The sequence below is a fragment of the Ambystoma mexicanum genome, chromosome 6q (assembly GCF_040938575.1).
Source record: "Ambystoma mexicanum isolate Mex_15411 chromosome 6q, UKY_AmexF1_1, whole genome shotgun sequence".
NCBI lineage: Eukaryota > Metazoa > Chordata > Amphibia > Caudata > Ambystomatidae > Ambystoma > Ambystoma mexicanum.
Genome location: NC_090937.1, coordinates 1,337,680,630 through 1,337,700,960, shown reverse-complemented (window position 1 = coordinate 1,337,700,960; position 20,331 = coordinate 1,337,680,630). Strand labels below are relative to the sequence as shown.

Genomic DNA, 20,331 nt, shown 5'->3' with positions numbered 1-20,331 from the left:
CTCACAAGAATATCAGGTGATAGATATGGTGGAGCAGCACCTCCTAAAAACCATCTGGGTCCAGGCACTAGCATCTGATAGACTTGGTCACTGCCGGTGAGGAACTAGTGTTCAGTTCACCGGTAGCGTGATGTGTTTTTAAAGATATTTTTTGCTCAGGTTTTCTCTTTTTGCTTGGCTACTTTCTGCCGGTATAGTTTTGCATTCATAATCATAATTGATTATGTTGAGCAGTGCTGGATATTCCCATTAACACTCAGCCCTTTTCAAAAGTAGGTCATGATCATTCTATTTGCTGCATTATCAAGAGTGATGGGACCTCTACACATGGCAAAAGGGATCTCTGTTACCAACACAAAGTGCAGCTCTTGCTGGTCTAGAAGATCTGTTATAGTCACAGCTGTTGTAAAGGTCCAAGTTCAATGCTGTGGGGTGGGGGGCTAGGAGGCGGACTATCAGTTCTGAAAGTAATTTGGGGACATCTACAGTGACGTGGGGGTGTCAATGGGAGTGGGGACGTCATTGAACATGGCACTGTTTGCATAAGGGGACATAGGCGCAGCGCGAGAAGTCCCACTTGGGAACTCAATGAAGGGTGGGTGATTTGGGCGCAATAATGGGTAGTTATATAGCTCTGGCACCTGGTGGAGGTGCAAGAGGCCTTAGGGGTGAAGTGTATTTTTTGTTGTTGCAATACTTAACCACTAGATAAACCATTTTATTGTAGGGCCACATTAGGAAAGCATTTTCGCACAAAGCTCATATTAAAGGCCTGCAAGGCCTGCAAGCTGGGCTTATAGCAGTGTGCTTTTTTTAATATTCAGCAGAAACAGTGCACAGAAATGTTGCACGGCTGAAGTTTCCCAGGAGAATTAAGTTTCATTGAAGTCATTACAAGAAATCTTTTTGATGCCAATGAACTAGGCACCTGGGTGCACAAGGAAAATTGGCAGGGAAATAGAAATTAAATGCAGTTCATTAAAATCCAGCCACAGTGTGGTATAATTTCTTCAGACTGCATTTGGCAACGAGATGTAGGTGTTATGGGGCATGCGACAGAGCCAATCGGGAGAGATCTTTCGGTGGCTCTTGAGTGCATCATTGTACAGTATTCTCGCTGATGTCTACGGGGCACATCATTGGTCGGGCTCAGTGTGAATGTCTCACCCCTTGCCATCTTCTCAAGATGTGCTGTCCAATTAGTATACAGCAGTTTATTCTTTTGTATATTGGGCATTGCCTACCAATGGCAAACAGGTGTTTTTGACTGATCAGCACAATCCCATCATTTAGGGGTGGTGTGGGAAGGTTTGCGACATCACGAAGGGTGTTAAATGCATTTTTTTGCTAAGATGTGGATTGTCCAATCAGGGTCACAACATATTGGTCTATAAGGCACTGACGTAGTCCCTTCAATCACCCCCTGTGACATGCCTTAAAAATGTAACTAAAATGCCTGGGGAGGGCACACAAAGCACCTCGCAAGCTAGAGCCACAAAGAACCATAGTAATGCAAGGGGGCGGGAGACTATGCAGGGAATGGCGTTTGGAATGAGAATGGGAATTCCTGCATGGGGACACGCTGGGTAGAAATTAGGGTCCAGCTCTTGTGACCATACGAGGGGGGCTATGTGCCAGTTGGATTCACCCAGCGAAGGGGAGGGAGGAAGGGAGAAGAGTGAGGGAGGGGAGGGAACGGAGCAGTACTTCCAGTATGAGAGAGAAAACAGGAGAGGGACCACCCGGAAGAGGAATGAAGGTAGGGCAGCGCACAACAAAAGGGGCACAGGTCTCTCCGCACAGACTACCGGGACACCAAACATGGCTCTAGCTAATCGCATGAAGATCTTATCGCTCAACATTAACAGTCTCAACTTCCCGCTCAAGCGGAAGAAGGTTGAGAGATACCTTAAGAGAGAAGGCCCTCACATTGTCGCCCTGCAAGAAACACACATATGAACACGGGACACCCACAGGATCAGATTCTGGGGATAAAGGGTAATCTTTCAGCTACACAATCAAATAAAAAAAGGGGGGGGTTCTCATAGCTCTAAGAGACGGGCTAGACGTAACAGTAACAAGTTCCGATAAAGACAACCAAGGCAGATACCAGAACAGTGGAAGGAAGGATATAGGCATACACGATTGCAACATTATACGCCCCCAACACGGGCCAAGATCCATACATTCAACGCGCGCTCAAATGCTTAGAAAGCTATGCTAAATTCCCCATCATCCTCAGAGGGGATTTCAACATGGCCTGGGACCCCACCAGGGACAGGAGCATCCAAATCCAAGGCCCCCCCCAGTACTGCCCTCCGGGGACCTCAAGCGGAACAACACTTAGGCCTAGTAGACGCATGGAGACCCAAACAGGGGGAGAGGGAGGGGTACACCTTTTACTCCCATGCCCACAGATCGCACTCCAGGATCGATTACATCTGGCTGTCCACTCCCCTGATGGGCAAAGTAGCCGATATAGCGCTGGGGGCTATCTCCCTCTGACCACGCGCCCAGGACCTTAGAGCTAGCTAGGAAAAGGGGCCCTCTGGGGCTCTGGAAGTGGAGGTGTACGGGGCACCTTTTCAAAGACATAACCTTGGCAAAAAAGGTCACGGAAGAAAACAGATACGTAGACACCAACAAAGTGGGGGACACCAGTTGGCAAACTGGTGGGATGCGCTTAAAGCGACTCTCAGAGGCAAGATCATAGCGATCAAAGCTAGGCGCACGCGGGAGCGGAGAATCGAGGAAGCCAATCTAGAGGCCAAACTAAAAGAGCTGATGCCCAATATGGGCCCGAAACAGACCCCCTCCATCAAAGGGAATTCAGGGCGATCAGAGGACAACTAGACACATTGCAGACCAGAGCAGCGGAGCATAATCTGCTTCGCCTTAAACAGAGGCTGTATGTCAAAGCCAATAAATCAGACCACCTACTAGCTAGAATGCTCAGGAAGGAAGAGAGGGACAGAACTATATTAAAAATAAAGCAGCAGGGGGGGCCAGATAAGCCCCAACACAGAACATACAACAGGAATTCATTAAATTCTACACCAATTTATACAGTACCAAACACCTGACCCTAGAAAAACAGGAAGAATGGCTGAGGGAAGCCCACCTAAATCAACTAACCAGGGAAGAGAGGGATATGCTGGAAGGGGACATCACAAGAGATGAAGTAAGGGTAGCCATTAACTCACTCCCCGTCAACAAATCCCCGGGCCCGACGGATATGGCTCAGAGTGTTGTAAGCTTCACAAGGAAGACCTAATCCCTCACCTCACCACTTTATATAATCATATAGAGGCATCCAAAACATTACCAAAACTATGGAAGAGGTAAAAGTTATATTAATTCACAAGAAGGGAAAAGATGCGACCAACTGTGGATCATACCGGCCCATTGCGTGAATAAATGTAGATGTCAAACTCCATCGAAAAAAATACTGGCCAATAGGATAGAGCTTATCCTCCCATGATTAGTTCAGACCGATCAATCAGGCTTCGTGAGGGGCAGGCAAACAAGTGATATTAGACGCATGGTCCACCTAATAGAAAAAGGCCAGAAGAAGGCCATCCATGCTCTCCTTTTAACCATAGACGCTGAAAAAGCCTTCGACAGAGTGGAATTCCTTTTCGCAACCTTGAGGAAGATGGGATTCGGGCCAAGCTTTTTACGAAGAGTCGAGGCCAACTATCAGCACCCACTCTTGCGACTGGCTATAAACGGTCACATCTCGGAAACGATCCTAGTAGAAAGGGGTATGCAACAAGAATGACCTTTGTCACCCATTCTCTACGCCCTACACCTAGAACCATTCCTTGCAGCAGTCGGGGCAAACGAGTAGATAGCTGGGATGCCATTCGGGGCAGGGTACCACATAAAATAGCAGCCTTTGCGGATGACATGATCCTTGCCTTATCTCGACCAGACACATCTCTGAGGTCTGCCCAGAAAGAGCTTGACCCATTTGGAGCAGTCGCGGGCCTAAACGTTAACATAACCAAATTAGAAATCCTCAGCCTCACATTAACCCAGCAGGAGATGCAAACTCTTAAAAAAATTCCCTCAAGTACCTGGGGGCATCGCTGACCGGCAAGATTGACGGGTTGTACCATGCAAACTTACCACCCCTGTTAGAGAAGCTGAAAACAAAACTAATAGACTGGGGTCCACTGGCCATATCGTGGCTGGGCCGCATCAGCACCTTGAAAATGAAGATCCAGCCGCGGCTCCCCAATCACTTCACCTCCCTCCCAATTCACGTGCCGCCTCAATTCTTCAAAGCCTTCCAGAAGGCAACGGACAGCTTCCTCTGGTACCATAAACCACCAAGAGTGACAGGGAGGGTCATGCGAACTCCAGTGGGGAGCAGGGGAATGGGAGTGGCGGACTTTAAAGCGTACTACATTGCCGCCCTAATAAGGGTAATCAGGGACTGGCAAAGGGACGACAGGGGCAAGATATGGAGACTGATGGATAGAGCTGTGGTGGGAACAGAGCTGGAGGAAGCGCTGTGGAAACCCAATGTGGACAGACCACCACAAATGTTACCAAGCCTTATCACGGGCACGGTGGGCAACACCTGGGACCTAGCGGCAATGAAATCCTGTAACACGACGTTCCCTTTCCCATACAAGCCTCTCTTCAGGAACCCCAAGTTCACTCCAGGCCTCGTCTCAATCGCTTTCCAGGACTGGCAACGGGGAGGCTGCCGTAGAGGGAGGGAAATGTTTGTAGGCTCCCGGATCAATTCTTATCAACAGGGCAAAACAGATTTCGAATTGGGGGGGAAAACCAACGATATGCCTATGCTCAACTGAGACACTGGTTGTCCCACCCAGAGATGAGGGCCGCAGCAACCCGGGAGCTCACGTCATTTGAGAAATATCTTGACACGAATACGGGCGACAAGAGAGTAGTCGCAAACATATTTAGGATCATAAAAGAAGGGGAGCCAAGACCACCCATGCCATATAAAGTGAAATGGGACTCCAACACGAGTACAATTATAGACTCAGCAGCATGGGCGAAACTTGGAACCAAACAACAATACTTACAAGATCATCATGGACATATGAATGAAACTTCTAACACAATGGCACCTCACCCCGGTGAGACTCCACAAGATCTACCCAAGGTTATCGCAGGAATGCTGGAGGAAATGTGGACAGACTGGCACATGGGGCCACATATGGTGGCGATTCCCGAAAATAGCACATTACTGGGAAACTGTCCATTCGGCCATCGAACAAGTCCTGGGACTAAAAATTGAGGGGAACTGGGGCTAAGCCATGATAGGACTGAATGGGGCACTAGAGGAAATCAATAACAAACGCTCACCGGAAGCTCTACATCATGAGGGCGGCGGCCCTAGTCCTTGCGCGCAAATGGAAATCGGCGCACCCTCCCGCAGACCACGAATGGATCACAAAAGTATGGTTGCTCCTAGCGATGGAACGGCTGACCTACTCACTACAAGGAGACCACTTAAAAATTTAACACAGAATAGTCAGCACTATTGAACTACCTAAAGGAGGGCGCGCAACGAACAAAGTGTCCGAAGGTCATGACCCTTCTGGGGATAATCCCCGATCACGAAGACAAAGACATATAGCGACAGCAGGTGCCTGAGCCGACCGCACAGTACAGAGTGGCGGCACGAACCCAATGAACTGCCACGATAACCCTAGGGCCTGCTCCAGACCAAGAGGGGGTGGGGAGAGGGAGGGAGTTCGTTTTTATTCAGTTATTTTACTGTTTGTCTCATTTTGTAACATTTACATCAATAAAAATCCATTGGGGGAAAAAAAAAATGTAACTAAAATGTTATATGGTAATTTTTGTAATTATATATAAAACGTTCAGCTGCAGTGGGCAGCGTCGACAGCTTGTTTAATTCAGTTCAGTTCCACAGGGCTGTCTGAACCGTGCTTCCCAGCTGTTTAAATAGATTTGCATTTCTGATTACCTGGTGTACGCTCCATTTCTTGGATTACTTTTTCTTCACCGGCTTTACTTTTGGTGGAGGTTCCCAGGTACTCAGCCCTGTAGATTATGGCATTCCATGTAATCCTAAAGTGATGCCTTTACAAAATGTGGAGTGATTGCTTGGGTAAGCAATAACGGATACGTGATCTAGATGGTTAACTACTTGAAGTTAAATGGTTGATTTCCTGATAAGGGCATGCATAATGGTCTTCATAGTGATGCATGATTTGGCTCCGATGTAGTAGTTTGCTAAAAACTGTTCGCCGCCCGCTTGGGGGATGGAGGAGTAAGTCCCCACCCCACACCCCCTCCCCCCCCCACCCCCTCGGGCCGTAGGAAGAGATCCGGCCCTCCAGGACCCGCCGTGGGGCGGACAGGGCGCCGGGTGCTCCCGCTACACGGATCACCAAGTGGAGTCGGCAGTGCGTGCCCGGATCGCGCCGGGTCCTTGGCCCATTCGGACAAGCGTTGGGCAGGCGCCTGAATGTTGCAGCAGGACCGGGGCTGCCCGGGACCCGGTACGGGGAAACCATCGGTACCTATTCCCTCGCGGTGGAGTCCGATCCCGGCGACATCGATCGCTCCGTGGACCGCGAGCGGACGGGGCTGCAGAGGACCGAAGGTGAGGAGCGTAGACGCCGGGCCTTGCTGCGGGGGGTGGGGGGGGCTTGATCACGTGAGTCACCTCCCGACCCCCCCGACCCCCTCCCCACTTAAAAGGTTTTGAAGACCCGACGCGGAGCAGGGGCTCCCTTCTATGCCTGCCGGGGGAATTGGTGGCTGAGCCGGATATCGCTCTCACACCAGAACTCAGTATGATCCGTTTAGGATCGAGGAACACTCTGTTTCCGAGGCCTCCAGCCGCCTTAGTCTCGGGGCCAGGCGCTCCCACCCCCTTCAATGGCAACGTCAACTGGGAACTTTTTAGACTCAACTACTACAGGGGGCTCGGCAGTTGCACATTGGGGATTGGCGTTATAGGGGGGAGTGGGACTTCAGGGAAGACCCCATAGGGCTATCATAATAATTCACACGTCACAGATAAGGCATCCAGATGCAAAGGCAAGGTGAATAAAGGAAGAGTGCCACACGCGGAGTCTACGGGCCCCCTTGCATCCATGTGGGCAAATAAAGTCTCGAATGGGGAGCGCAGGCCTGCCCAGGGAGGACCTCAGGGGCCAGAGACCTCCCAGGAAAGTATTGACGGGGCCGTACTAATAACGCGCCAAGACCTGCGAGTGGAATTGAGCTCGCTTCAGGCTGCACTGGGAAAAACTCTGCGGGAACAATTTCTACTAATGAGAGCCGATATAAACCAAGCTATGGCTGAAATCAAGCAGGAAGTAAGCCAGTTGGGTGAGAACTGATAGAATTGAAAAAGGCTTACAAGAGGTGGGCAAAGAATCGACGGAAAACAGTAAGGCAATTGAGAGACTTGACATAGCGACGCGCAATCTCGAGATTAGGATGGAGGACATGGAAAACAGATCTCGCAGAGTCAATATTAGGTTGAAGCTTTTGCAGGAAACGGTCCAGGATCGGGACTTGAAAGGGACGGTCCAGGGAATTTTTGCAGAGCTACAGGGGGATTCCACCCCTGACAAGATAGAGCTGGATAGGATTCACAGAATGGGATATTTCAACAAGAGCCCAAAGGGCAGACCGCGTGACGTGCTGGCCGCCTTCACAAGATATGCCCAGAAGGAGGCTGTCCTCAGAGCAGCCAGACAAAAAGAGCCGTTGACATTCTCAGGTCAAAGAATTGAACTTTACCAGGATTTGGCCGCCAGCACACTGCTGAAACGGAGACAATGAAGCCCGTTTACTTCAAAACTCAAGGAACGTGGAATCAAATATAGATGGACTTTCCCATTCAGGCTTCTTTTCGAGTGGGACGGCGTGCAGAAGCGCATAAATACGATGCAGGAAGGAGCGGATTTACTACAGGTTGAGCTCGACCGAGACCCGGACTGGGAACGGGGGGTGGGGGGGGTTAGAGGCAGGCTCGGGCAAGTCTGTCCAGGGAGGAGGAGGAGGGACGAGACCTCGACCTTGGGAATGGTCAGTTGTGGGCGAGGGTAAAAGAAGGAAATCCGGAGCACGGGGGCACCCTGGGAGAGGAGGAGAATCGGGTTTTCTATTGGAAGAGAGATCTGGGCTGGAAGAGATCTAATTTGAAGTGTGGTAAATCATAATGGGTGGTGGACCAAAACACAGTTTTACAATTCTTTGGAGGAGAGGTGGCGTCTCGGGCAAACATCATGGGTTCGAAAAAGGCTAGAAAGCCTGCTACGTTAACGGGGAGTTCGGGAAGGCCTAGTTCTAGGGTCTTCAGGGATCGGGTGGGGGAGGTGGGACAGGTGGCTGGGGCAGGGGGGTTCCCCTAGGTGCTGCCAACGGGGTCACGGTGGGCATGTCAATGTTTACGGGAGCTTTATCCGGCCTAGATTCTTTGGAAGTAAAAGGTGAGGGGGGGGACACAATCAGCAGGAGCTGGGGAGATCTCAATTCAAATGGGTAACCCATAACGTTAGGGGCCTCAATTCCCCGCTCAAAAGGAAAACATTGGAGCAATTCACAAAACGGGGAAATCCAGACTTCCTGGGATTGCAGGAAACCCATCTACTTCGTAAAGATCAGAGCCGGCTCAAACTGAAGGGGTTTGATCAGATTTTCCAGGCATCGGGGCCCGCAAAGACGGGAGGGGTGGTTCCAGCCGTAAAGGGGTCAGTCAACTTCCAGATGGAGGACATACTTGGGGATAAGAAGGGCAGATATGTAATTGTGAGGGGAAAAAAAATAAAAAATAACACAATCGCAGAGGAGATATTCACCATAGGGGTAATCTACGCTCCTAATTCTGGCCAGGACACCTTCCTTAGGGCCATTTAAAAAAAATAGGGGAATGGGCATCTGGGCAGGTGATTATAATGGGTGATCTAAATATAGCTTGGGAAAGAGCTAAAGACAGATCAGGAGGATCCAGGAGGACAGGTGGGGGAGCGGTGGCCTAGCCGGAATTGAGGGACATGATGGCGGACCTGGGCCTAAGAGATGTCTGGAGGGAACTAAAAGGAAGCGTGGAGGGTTATACCTTTCTCTCCGAGGTGCACGGGTCAGAGTCCAGAATAGACTACATCTGGGTTTTGGCTGTCCTGGTGGGAAAGGTCAGGGGCATCGAGGTGGGCCCCATGGGAATAGCAGACCACAAAATCCTGTCTATGGACTTGGACATAGGGGAGAAAAGAAAGGGGGTATGGGGTTGGAAGTACCCGGAGTACCTATTGAGGGATTGAGTCGGTGAGGGAATGAATAGAGGCTAAAATGAGTGAGTATTTTTTTAGTAATCGCAGGGGGGGGGGGGACACAGGAGAGGATATGAGGTGGGATGCCTTCAAAGCTACAATGGGGGGAGAACTTATTGCGGCCAAAGCACAAAGGGATAAACAGCTGCAAGCCCTAGAGACCAGACTTGAAACGGAGGTAGAAGAGGCTCGAACCAGGGTGGCCAAGGTCCTGAGCAGACAAAACCAAAGGGAATACAAGCGGGCGATGGGTCAACTGGGTATCTTGCGCACAAAGAAAGCAGAAGGGGCTCTCCTCAGGGTCAGGCACACACTTTATGTTAAAGGGAACAAAGCAGATGGCTTGCTGGCTCGCCTGCTCCGGGGAGCGTCCTCTAGAAACATAATCTCGGCCCTAAACTCTGACTCAGGGGATAGGCTCACCCGTACGGAAGACATCCTTGAATCTATGGCCCAATTCTACGAGCACCTCTATACGTCTCAGAACCCTAGTGCCCAGGCTCAAGAGGATTTTCTGGAAAAGATTAGCCTACAAACTATTCGGGTGGACGCCCAGTTAGGTCTACAGCGAGAAATCACAGAGGACAAAGTATACGGGGTGATTAGGAAGTTGCCGACAGGTAAGGCCCACGGCCCGACGGGTTTTCAGCCTCATTTTATAAGACCTTTGCCAGGATACTGGTTCCCCAATTAACCCACCTCTTTAACTCCTTTAAAGAAACCGCGCATATCACTCCATCTATGTCAGAGGCTAAGATATCCCTAATCATGAAACCAGGTAAGAATCCCCTAGAAAGGGCCTTGTATAGGCACGTAGCGTTCATTAATGTTGACGCTAAGATATACACAATATATGGCTAACAGGCTTGAGGGGCTCCTGCCTGACCTGATCCACCAGGACCAGGCAGGGTTTATAAAGGGACGACAGACTGCAGATAACATCAGGAGGGTGGCGCATCTTGTGGAAAAGGTGGAGAAGACCCTCACCCCGGCGGCGCTGCTCTCATTGGACGCTGAAAAGGCGTTTGACCGGGTGGAGTGGTCCTTCCTTTTCAAATCTATGGAAAGGATGGGTTTGGGGCCTCTTTCCTTCAGATGGTCAAAGCAAACTACGACTGTCCTCGGGCTGGAGTGGTGGTCAATGGGACGACTTTGCGGTCGTTCCTGCTCCAGAGAGGTACAAAGCAGGGATGTCCTATCGCCGCTGCTGTACACGATCTACCTAAAACCCCCGTTACAAGCGATCAGAGAATCGGAAGGGATTCATGGTATTCCGTTCGGGGGCAGACAACATAGGGTTGCGGCTTTCGCAGACTATATGCTGCTCGCACCCAACTAACCCTCTGGAATCGACCAAAAATTGTATGCTGTTAGAAGACTTAGGAAAGCCTCGGGGCTATGCATCAATACGAACAAATCCGAATTGATGGACCTTTCCTTGGGGAAAGAAGGGAGGGAGACGTTAAAAAATACAACACCCTTCGCATGGCGACTTGGGGGCATTACTTATCTGGGGGTCAGAATTACCCCACATCTCTCAGGGTGGTACGCGGCTAATTATCCCCCTCTCATGGGTAAAATTAGTAAGGACCTCGACAAGTGGAGGAACCTACGGGTGTCTTGGCTTGGGAGGTTGGCGGCAATAAAAATGGTTACCCTGCCGAGACTACTCTATTTATTTCAGGCTATCCCTCAGGCAGTTCCGAACAGCTTTTTTTAGGGCACTCCAGGTGATCACACACAAATTTATATGGGAGGGGAAAAGAGCGAGGGTAAGTAGGCATCTTCTCATGGCCTCAGGGAATGAAGGGGGATTGGCCATGCCCAATTTCAAACAATTCTGTGAGGCGACGCAGCTAAGGGTGATTAGAGAGTGGCTTCAGGAGGGGGAACAAAAGCATTGGGTCAGAACGGATAGGGCTGTGGCACAACACGATTTGGGGGGAGGTCCTGTGGCTACCCAAGCAGCATCGGCCGGAGCATTTGTACAAAAGCGATACAACAAAAGCTTGTAGCGGATAATTGGGGCAGGCTAGTTAAACACAAGGGGATCACTACTTACCCCTCCCCATTCACACCTCTATTTAATAATAGAGATTTCACCCCGGGGCTGGAGAGGGATGCATTCAAGATCTGGCAGGATAGTGGGTGTCATAGAATGCGGGACATGTTTATAGGGGATAAAATCAGTTTATTCCTAGATTGTAAGAGAGATTTTGGAATTGGGGAAGGAGAGAGATTGAGATATTCTCAACTACTTCATTGGCTCTTGCACCCCTCGAACAGGGAGGCAGCCGTCAGATCCCCCACTACGTTTGAGAGATTTCTCATGACTAATGATGGCTCGAAGGGCTTAATCTCCCAGCTATATAAGATAATGGCGGCGGCAACATTGAGGCCTCAGTGGGCGTATATGGAAAGGTGGGAGAGGGTCCTGGGCAGAAGGATTGAGAGGAGTGCATGAGAGAAGCTCTGGAGAAAAATCCCTAAACTTGGGCGATCTTCTCAATTTAGAGAAACCTGGTACAAGGTTCTTTTTGGGTAGCACTACACTCCGGCGTGCCTGAGCAAGATGTATTCTGACTCTTCGGGTCTGTGTTGGAGGGGTTGTGGGCAGGTGGGCACAGCGGAACACTTATGGTGGAGGTGTCCTGAAATAGCCCCTTTTTGGTCCGAACTTGCACAAGCGTTCGAACAAGCGTTTGGGCCCGGGTCGAGCACGTCTCCAGAGTGGACCTTGCTGGGATTAAGACCAGTTGAGACAACGGGGGAGCCCAAGGGTAGGGAAAGAGTGCGGGTGATGCTTACTTTAGCAGGGATGTCGCTTATTGCCCAGAGATGGAAATGTTCAACTATTCCAACGTTCCAGGAATGGTTGCGCAAAGTGTGGGACTTTTTTGCCATGGAGTGGGCCACGTACGCTATGAACAATGCTCTACAGAACTTTGCGGGCGAATGGGGTGAGGTTCTCACCTTTCTAAAGGACGACTTCAGGATTGGTGGGCGCCCGCAGCCCCTTAGGCTTCTTGAACTGATATGACCCCTAGGAGTATCTACGAGTGGGTCGGAGACACTGGCAGACTGACGGCAGCACCAGGGAAAGGGGGGGAGGGAGGGAGTTTTTTGCTTAACCATTTTATGGTTATAATGTTTTCCTTTGATTCTCTTGGGGATGCGTTATGAGATATTTGTCTGTTGAAAACTTAATAAAAAGAATTAAAAAAATAAAAAAGAAACAGCTTCTTGAAAGCTTCATAGCTTAGCCAAACTATAGATTTAAATTTGAAGGAGGTAAGGGGAGATTCAAGAGATTGCACCTAGAATTCATGTCTTTTCAAGAAGTGAAAATATTTCTGTGCAATGTAAATTTCCAAATTGAACTATTACTCTAAGTCAAAATATGCAATAATAAAATTAAACCCAGATAAAGCAGGGTTTAGATTAAGAGAAAGTAGGTTGGCCATTAGACCATAGGGGAGTCCAAGAGACACACACTGAATTAAAAAAAGTGAATTGTGTTAAAAAGGAAACCCTTCAAGGATAGGATCTTTTGACCAACCAAGTCTGCAAGAAACCTGCAAATTATATTGGTATATTGAGGAACTTTGAAACCTGCGACAAGCCACCCAAGTAACTGGGCCAGGCAGAAGTCGAAGAGGCCATTGCTCCAATCTCCCTTAAGTTTTACAAAGTGGTAGGGCCAGATTAGTTGGATATGATTTTGGACTAAGGATCGTTTTCTTTTGCGCGCTATTAGTCTTAGTTTGTTCGGCAGGGAACTTCCCTCATGGCGGTAGGGCTAGATGAGTTTTCCTTTTATTTCAAGTAAACAATCCTAAACATGTCAATACCTAGTCCCACTCCTTCGCCACACGTCAGACATACCAGCCTGAATGGGTATAATTTTCTCTGTGATAAAGTGACTTCACTGAACAAACAAACTACAGACACCTGCATCCATATGTGCAATTAAAACATTTGTAATAGCATACCTCCAGATGCAATATAGAATCCACTGGGAGAGTACTTGGCAACAACAGCTTGCTGAGCATGTTCAGTGTACACGTCGGCAATTGCTGGATTCTATAGACAGAAAAAAACAGGAATCATTTGCCACTTTTAAAAGGAACTTGTAAGTGTTTCATTCTAAACAAACAATATAGACCTGAAGGAAAGAATTCCATTATGTTAAATCAATCCCAGATTTGTAAAAGTGTCACAATGTGCTGTCAAACCACACTAACATGTCACAGAAATAAATAGAACCCCCGGCCTAACACCCCCCAACCACTCCAACCCCCCCCTCACAAACATTGGGTGTGATAAGAACATCCAAGAAATTCATACAGCACTAATTTAAGACACTACTTGGAACAAACTGAGGATTGGGGTAGACAGGATAGCATATTGAGAAAGTAGTAAGCATGCACAACAACCGTGAATCACCACTCCGCACTCATCAAGATATGGTGTAACCAAGTTTAGTTTTATTTTTTGCCAAAGTTCCGCCCAAAATATCTTCATGTTATGTGTAGTGTGGCTGCTACTCAGCAACGCATGCACTACTGTACATATGCAAGATACAAAAACTAAAAGAAATCCACACGATTAAGGGACATAGAGGTTTACAGAGCAAAGGCAATAGATGCATTAAAACATTAAAATAAAAAAGTGCTGGGGCATGGACAAGATGCTGGCATGAGCGGACGGGTCTCTGTGCTGCTCACAGAGCCTATGGCCATACCTGCCTACATTACAAAATGAAAAACCCGGAGATCTGTCACCAGAATGCTCTGCCCACACGTTCGCAAAGTCATGCCCACACGCTGCAATAAATTGGTTTGTTGTATGCGTTTAATAAAACAGGATTGTAATAAGCACCAAACGTGCAAAACATAATAAAGGATCCATCACAAATATGTATAAATTATTACACGGCTCGCGGTTAGTTGCTAAACCCAGAGTAAGAGCACTTTTTGGGCAGCTTATAACTTCGTCCCCCGGGACGAATCCTCACCAAACTTGGAAAAAAAAGTATATGGCCCGCTCTGAATTATTTTTGCAAAGTTTGGTGAAGTTTCTTCCAGGTGGGGCAAAGTTATAGGGGTGGGTCCCAAAGGTTTTTTTTCCCCAAAGACAGAATGGAGAAAAATTTTGCTCACGCCTACAGTCCAAACCACTGGACAGGTCACCAAATTTGTGGCAGTATCGGCGGTTTGGTCCCGAAAGCGTGTTTTTGTAAATTTGGTGTAAATCCGTCCAGTAGTTTAACGACCAAAAAGTAGGTCCAAAACAAATGTGTGTTATCTGGGTCTTGTCCGCAGACACAAGTCCCTGTTTGCTCCGCTGACAGGACTCCGATTGGCTAGGAAGGCGCAGTCATGTCTGCGATCACACGTGTTTGCTGATTGGTTGGTGGGAAGCATGAGGTGTGTCATTTTCTTGATGAGCCCGCAATGTTGGATCCGCGTATATCCACAGACAGTGTGGCATGAACAGAGCAGAAATCTAATTTTGGGGAGTGTGTTGGTGTAGAGAGGCTGGAGGAGTGAGAGATGGGTCAAATGTATTTTTGTCAGGTGGGAAAAGGCTGTTCTGTAATCGCAGTATCCACGGTCACCGCGGAAGTCCACAGACATACTAAATACTGACCAGACTGTTGGGTATTTTACTATGCTCTGATGTATTGGTTTCGGGTAGAGTATTGGGTGAAGGGCATTTATTGAAGAGTTTGTACATTGGCTGTAATTACTGTTTTATTATGTTAAGTGAAGTGGATAGGTCTTAAGGTAGTTGTGTTATGTTTCAGGGTTGTGGTCAGTGGGCAGGTGTTTGCTTGCATGGGTGTGTTATGCTGCAGTGGTTGTGACCAGAGCTTAAGAGTCTTGGGTTCATGGCAAAAGGCCAGAGGCCATGCACCCAAGACTCTAGGCCTTGGCCACAACAACCGCAGCAGAACACACCCCTGCAAGCAAACATTTTGGGTTGTGGTCAGTGGGCAGGTGTTTGCTTGCATGGGTGTGGCGTTGGTTGTGACTCCAATCAGTGTATGCTTGCATTGTTGAGGCTGTATGCAGTTTTTTGCATGGTATGGGAAAATGTAGCAGACATTTTTCATTCTCTGCGATAAAAGAAAAGTTCACATGTTAGGGTAGGCAGTTTGTAAGGAGTTATTGCATTGCATAGCAGACATTTCTGTACTTTGTTGGCCCTCATAGTTAGCACTTTAGAAGTACTATACTACAAACCAGTGTACTGTGCAATCTGCTCAGTTCCTGCGTTTGTTCATATAATCATTAGGTCTCTGGGGAAACAAAATCCATGCAGGATGAAAAGAAAAAAAAAAAAAAAGAAAAAAAAAAAAACTTTCTACGTTATGGTACAATCTTTTTCACTGATTGATTTCAGTAGGAGGAATTGAATAGGTGTATGCTTTTTGGTTTGGAAGTGGTGGTACTATTGTTGCAGTTAGATACCAGTTGGCGTATTCTAATTGTTTATTTCTTGTTGCATTTTAGCATTTGCCCGTTTGGTTGTTGCAGAATTTTGGGGCAGATAGATACCAGTTGGCGTATTCTGACGGTTTACAGATTTTCACTTCTGAATGGTATTATTTTAAGCATGTTTTCTCTTGTTGATGAATGTATACCAACACTGTTAGATAGCCGTTGCCTTATTCGATTAGTTTTTGGATTTAAAGGTTATTGAGGACACTTTGTAGAAGCTCATACTCCGATTAGTGAATACATTTTGGTTTTAAGAATATCAAGTAAGCGTTTACAAGATTTGCTGGTAATCTCTGTTTTAGAGTAATGTAAATATCATTACGTTCGAAACCATGCACATTTATTGTTTATGTATGCAGTGTAGTGACCTGCATTGGTTGTGGCTCCTGCATGGTAGATTATGCCTACTGTTGTGAAGGTTTTCTTGCCAAGTGAAACTTGTCCATGTATGAATGCAGCCAGTTTGCAGTTGTTTTTGGTACCATCTGCATTGTAACGCAAAACCATTACTATTACGTATTCACTATGTGACTGTATTTGTAAGGTGTAACGATTTTCAGAATTGCAAGTAGTACATAATATGCCATGGTTTGCATTTTGTACAAGCTGCTGAAATGGAATGGATTCACAGTTAGGTATGGCTACATACACGAAGCGTTCATTAAAGACTTAATCCTGTGCCACATGGCTGCAGAGTGCATGTATGAAATCTGAAAGATTTAATTTATATGTATGTTTTTGTTTTCCAGTACTTGTAGTAAGTACATTAGAAATTCTTGTGAATCTTCTTGTGTGTTTATAGTGAATCTCACCATTCCAGCACAGTAGTCCAATTACTGCCTTATTCCAGAAACACTAAGTGTTGTCAGGATTGTTGGTTGCATTTCTGTGAAGGACTAATATTTGCAAACATAACTGGTCTGTCCCGTTCAAGTAAATGTTTTCAACAATTGGTGGCAATTGGAATAGAATATTGATTGCTATATTTGCATAGCATTTTACACCAATTTTATTCGAAAATTTGAATGGACCAGACAGTTCTGTGTCCAAGTCATTTGATGGAAGTGCATGCGGTTGCTTTGAAGAGGTAGTTGCTGTCATGATGCCTACCTCCAAGGAGCCAGGTCCGACCCAGCAACCCCAGAGGCAGGCATTATTTTCCCCAGGGGAGTGCCAGCGGGCCCAAGCTGGGGCCCTTTGGACTCAGTCCTGGCGCCTTAGGCGCCAGGCTCATGTTGGACCTCTGTCCTGGCGCCTTAGGCGCCAGGCTCATAAAGCTAGACATGTGTTCAAGTGTTTTAATGTGCACTTACCTGATGCAGACCATGCTGCCACATCCAGGCCCTCTTGAGGCCTGAATAGGAACTACTTTACCTGTGGGACTACTTTCCACCCGGGTGTGGTCGGGGAAGGATACATACCTTATCGGAGGAAGGATACACACTTGGAACTTCTTCCAAAGCTATTTAAACCACACCCGATCAGCAACTCACGCTTCGCGTTGTTCTGCTCCTCGCAGCTGGACGCTCACCGTGTCAGCTCCTGCATCTGGACTTCAGCCACGCCCGTCAGCATCCTGGGTCACCTGCAAAGGGAGACAAGGGACCTATCAGCTAATCTGCACCACAGAGACATCACCGACGATCCTGAAAGGGAAGACATCATTTTTAAAAGCATTTCGTTACGATCGCTGCAGCTCTGCATTTCACTCACCTTTCCTGGGTTCCTCCATCTTCAGCAGCGATCATCCGGATACACAGCCACTTCCGAGAGCCTAGAGAAAAAGACAAGAATAAGAGGTGAGAGAAGGAAGGGAATAGGAAAAGCTCAGTTTCCTTCTAAGACTTACCTGTTGGGTCATTCCCACTTCATTTCGGGTCTTGCTGCTTCCAACAGGACCCCGGCCCCTATGGGGAAAAAAGACAAAGACATTAGATGAGCGAATGCAAAAACATTACCTGAGCGCTCATCTAGGACTTACCAGATCTTTACTGGAACTGCACGTTTCACTTCGGGTCGGCGCCATATCTCCGGCATTCCGAACCCCGGCCCCTATGGGGAAAAGACATCAACATCAGCGCTTTGTTGCAAGAAGTCTCCAAAGGAATCTTCATTCATCACCTGAAAAAAGACAATGAACATTATTATTTAAAGCTTGATCTTTTGAACTTGCAACAGAACTTTTACAGCGCCTTACCAGTATAATCAAGCTTACCTGAACTCCCATCCAACCTCAATCCAGTGAAGTAACTGGGTTCAACACGCCACTGCGTCAGAAGCAGGTTGGAGAGCTCGTCCTTTCAGACCCTAAGGTGAGACTTCACGGGGAATCGTGGAAGGGTATCGTGGAGGGTTGGAAGAGAGTGGGAGGCTTGACCATAACTCAGTCAGTAGGTAATACTCCCTTTTCACGCACAGGGGAATATTCCTGCGAGCCGGAGAAGCCAGAGTAGAGGGCCCTTCCTGTCCATCTTCAGAGTCCTGCGCTTCACCATTGAAGAAGCATCAGCACTCGAAGCCAGACCTGCGCCTCCATGGGAATCAGGTGAGCGTTACAGTTGCTTTTGTTTGTGCAGTAGATCCTTTTTTACTTGCGGTAATTGAGGAGGTATCAGCTGCTTTTAATTTCTTTGGGAGGTATTGTTATGCGATCCTGTATAATGTGAGTCTGAAATCGTTTTCTTTTACAAAGTTTTGCTTTTTGAGGAACGGGGTAGGTTTTGAGATTGGGTGCATAGAGTGCATGTAGTACATTGTATTCTACAATTCAAGGAATATCAGTGTTTACTTTACTTGTATCAAAATAGACTAGAAATAGTCCTTCAAGTGTAGGTAGATGTGACAGTGCTACATAGCTCATGCCTTCTTTAAACACTGTGCTGCCAATATCTATCAATGCTTGATCTAGGGTAAGATTATGAATGGTGATTGCGTATTCTAGAGATAGAGAAAATTGTTCTCTGCGAACATACAGGTCTTTGAACAGAAGGAATCGGGCTGTTCAGCGTCCTATCCTTTTAACTTCTGACAGTTTGTCAAAGTGAATATTGACAATGTTTTTATCACGTGGGTATGTTTGAAAGCCAACAACTGTACCAAGTGCTCCATTAACTAGTCCTTGCTCCATATCAAGGTTACGTTTCAGCATTACTCTACAGTTTAAAGACACTGTTGATATTTTCTCTAAACCAGCAGTGTTAGAGATAGAGCTTTCTAAGGTATATAGTCGTGCTCTGGCTGGTTCACACATGGAGTGTCAAACCGTGCACGTCCCGTTTGTCTGTGGAGTAAATTTGAACTATTGGTTGCATTTCTTTTTTCAACATTGTTTCATGGAATTGTGCACAGCTTGCAAGAGTTGGCATCAAGGACATACAAATTTCATTTTTGTGTGCCAATTGTTCCATGACATCAGTAGCACATGAGTTATGCCCGTAGAGTGCATGTATGTGTCTGGTATTTAATAGAGATTGTGCTTCTTTAGATAGTACACCAACTCTAATACTTTTCAAAATGTTGGCGTAGGTGAGGGCTGCAGACTGATATGTTTCCAGTTAATTCTTTGTATTGGAAATGTTGCCAAAGATTTACATTTCCTATGCTGCCAAGAGTTTTACGGCATAGTTTGTGCCCTAAGGTTTTAAAAATAGGTTCACTTTTTACTCTTGTTAATTGAAGATCTCTGAAAACCATGTGTTTCCCTCCAGAGTTCTTTGTAGTCAGTTTTGAGAACCTCTTGTAATCAGAGCTGAATCAAAGCAAACATTAGGTTGGAGAGCATTTCATTTGTTTTTAAACTCTGCGTAGTTCCACTGCAGCTTCTTGTGAAAGTTTGTAGTAGTCCAATTTATTTTGGTGTTCTACTGGAAGGAGTGGCAATCGGTGTAAAGTGACACCGCTTATGTAGTAGGCAGCTAAACCTGTGGGGGCAGTTACAACGGCTGAAAGTTTGTTGTTTGTCAATTGTTGGAGGAACTTGCTGATGATTTTTATTAAGAATGGTTTTCCCCGAACCAGCTTGACCACTCGCATATAGCAGTATAGGTTTGTACTCTTGACAGATCCAAGTTTTAGTGTTGTGCTGCATACCATGTTCAATTTGTTTTGATTATAGGAAAATGCTACGCTGTTCATTGTTTAATTGTGATTGGAGTACAGCAAAGTCTTCTGTAGACCCTTCATACTGGCACATGGTGTTTTCTACTTCAGTCATGGCTAATTCTGCCTCATTTGCTATGAGTGGCTGTCCAAGTCTTTCTTGGCTTCCTGTTCGAGTAGGTGGACTGCTGTCAGCAGTGTCTATATTTAGTTGTGCCTGGAGTAGTTCTTGTTGCTGTTCATTGTCCAACAAGGTTTTGTACTGCATAAAATGTATATCTGTTATAGTGCTTTCATTTGTTTTGAAAGCATCTTCATAGGAGACATACGCATCTAATAAATCTTCTTTTCTCCATGGTTTAGCAAGTTGAAGTAGGGCCATGTAATACAGTTCTTTATGTTGAGGAGTTTTTAATGACAATTTAAAT

General features: G+C 46.9%; 1 protein-coding gene across 1 annotated transcript in view; it reads right to left on the bottom strand.

Moving 5' to 3' along the window:
- WDR1 (WD repeat domain 1) overlaps nt 1–20,331 on the bottom strand; it is a 590,429-nt gene that overhangs the window by 487,347 nt on the left and 82,751 nt on the right. Inside the window, exon 3 of the mRNA XM_069631954.1 lies at nt 13,292–13,382. Within this exon, the coding sequence (XP_069488055.1) occupies nt 13,292–13,382 (91 nt within the window). The remainder of the gene's footprint in view (nt 1–13,291; nt 13,383–20,331) is intronic.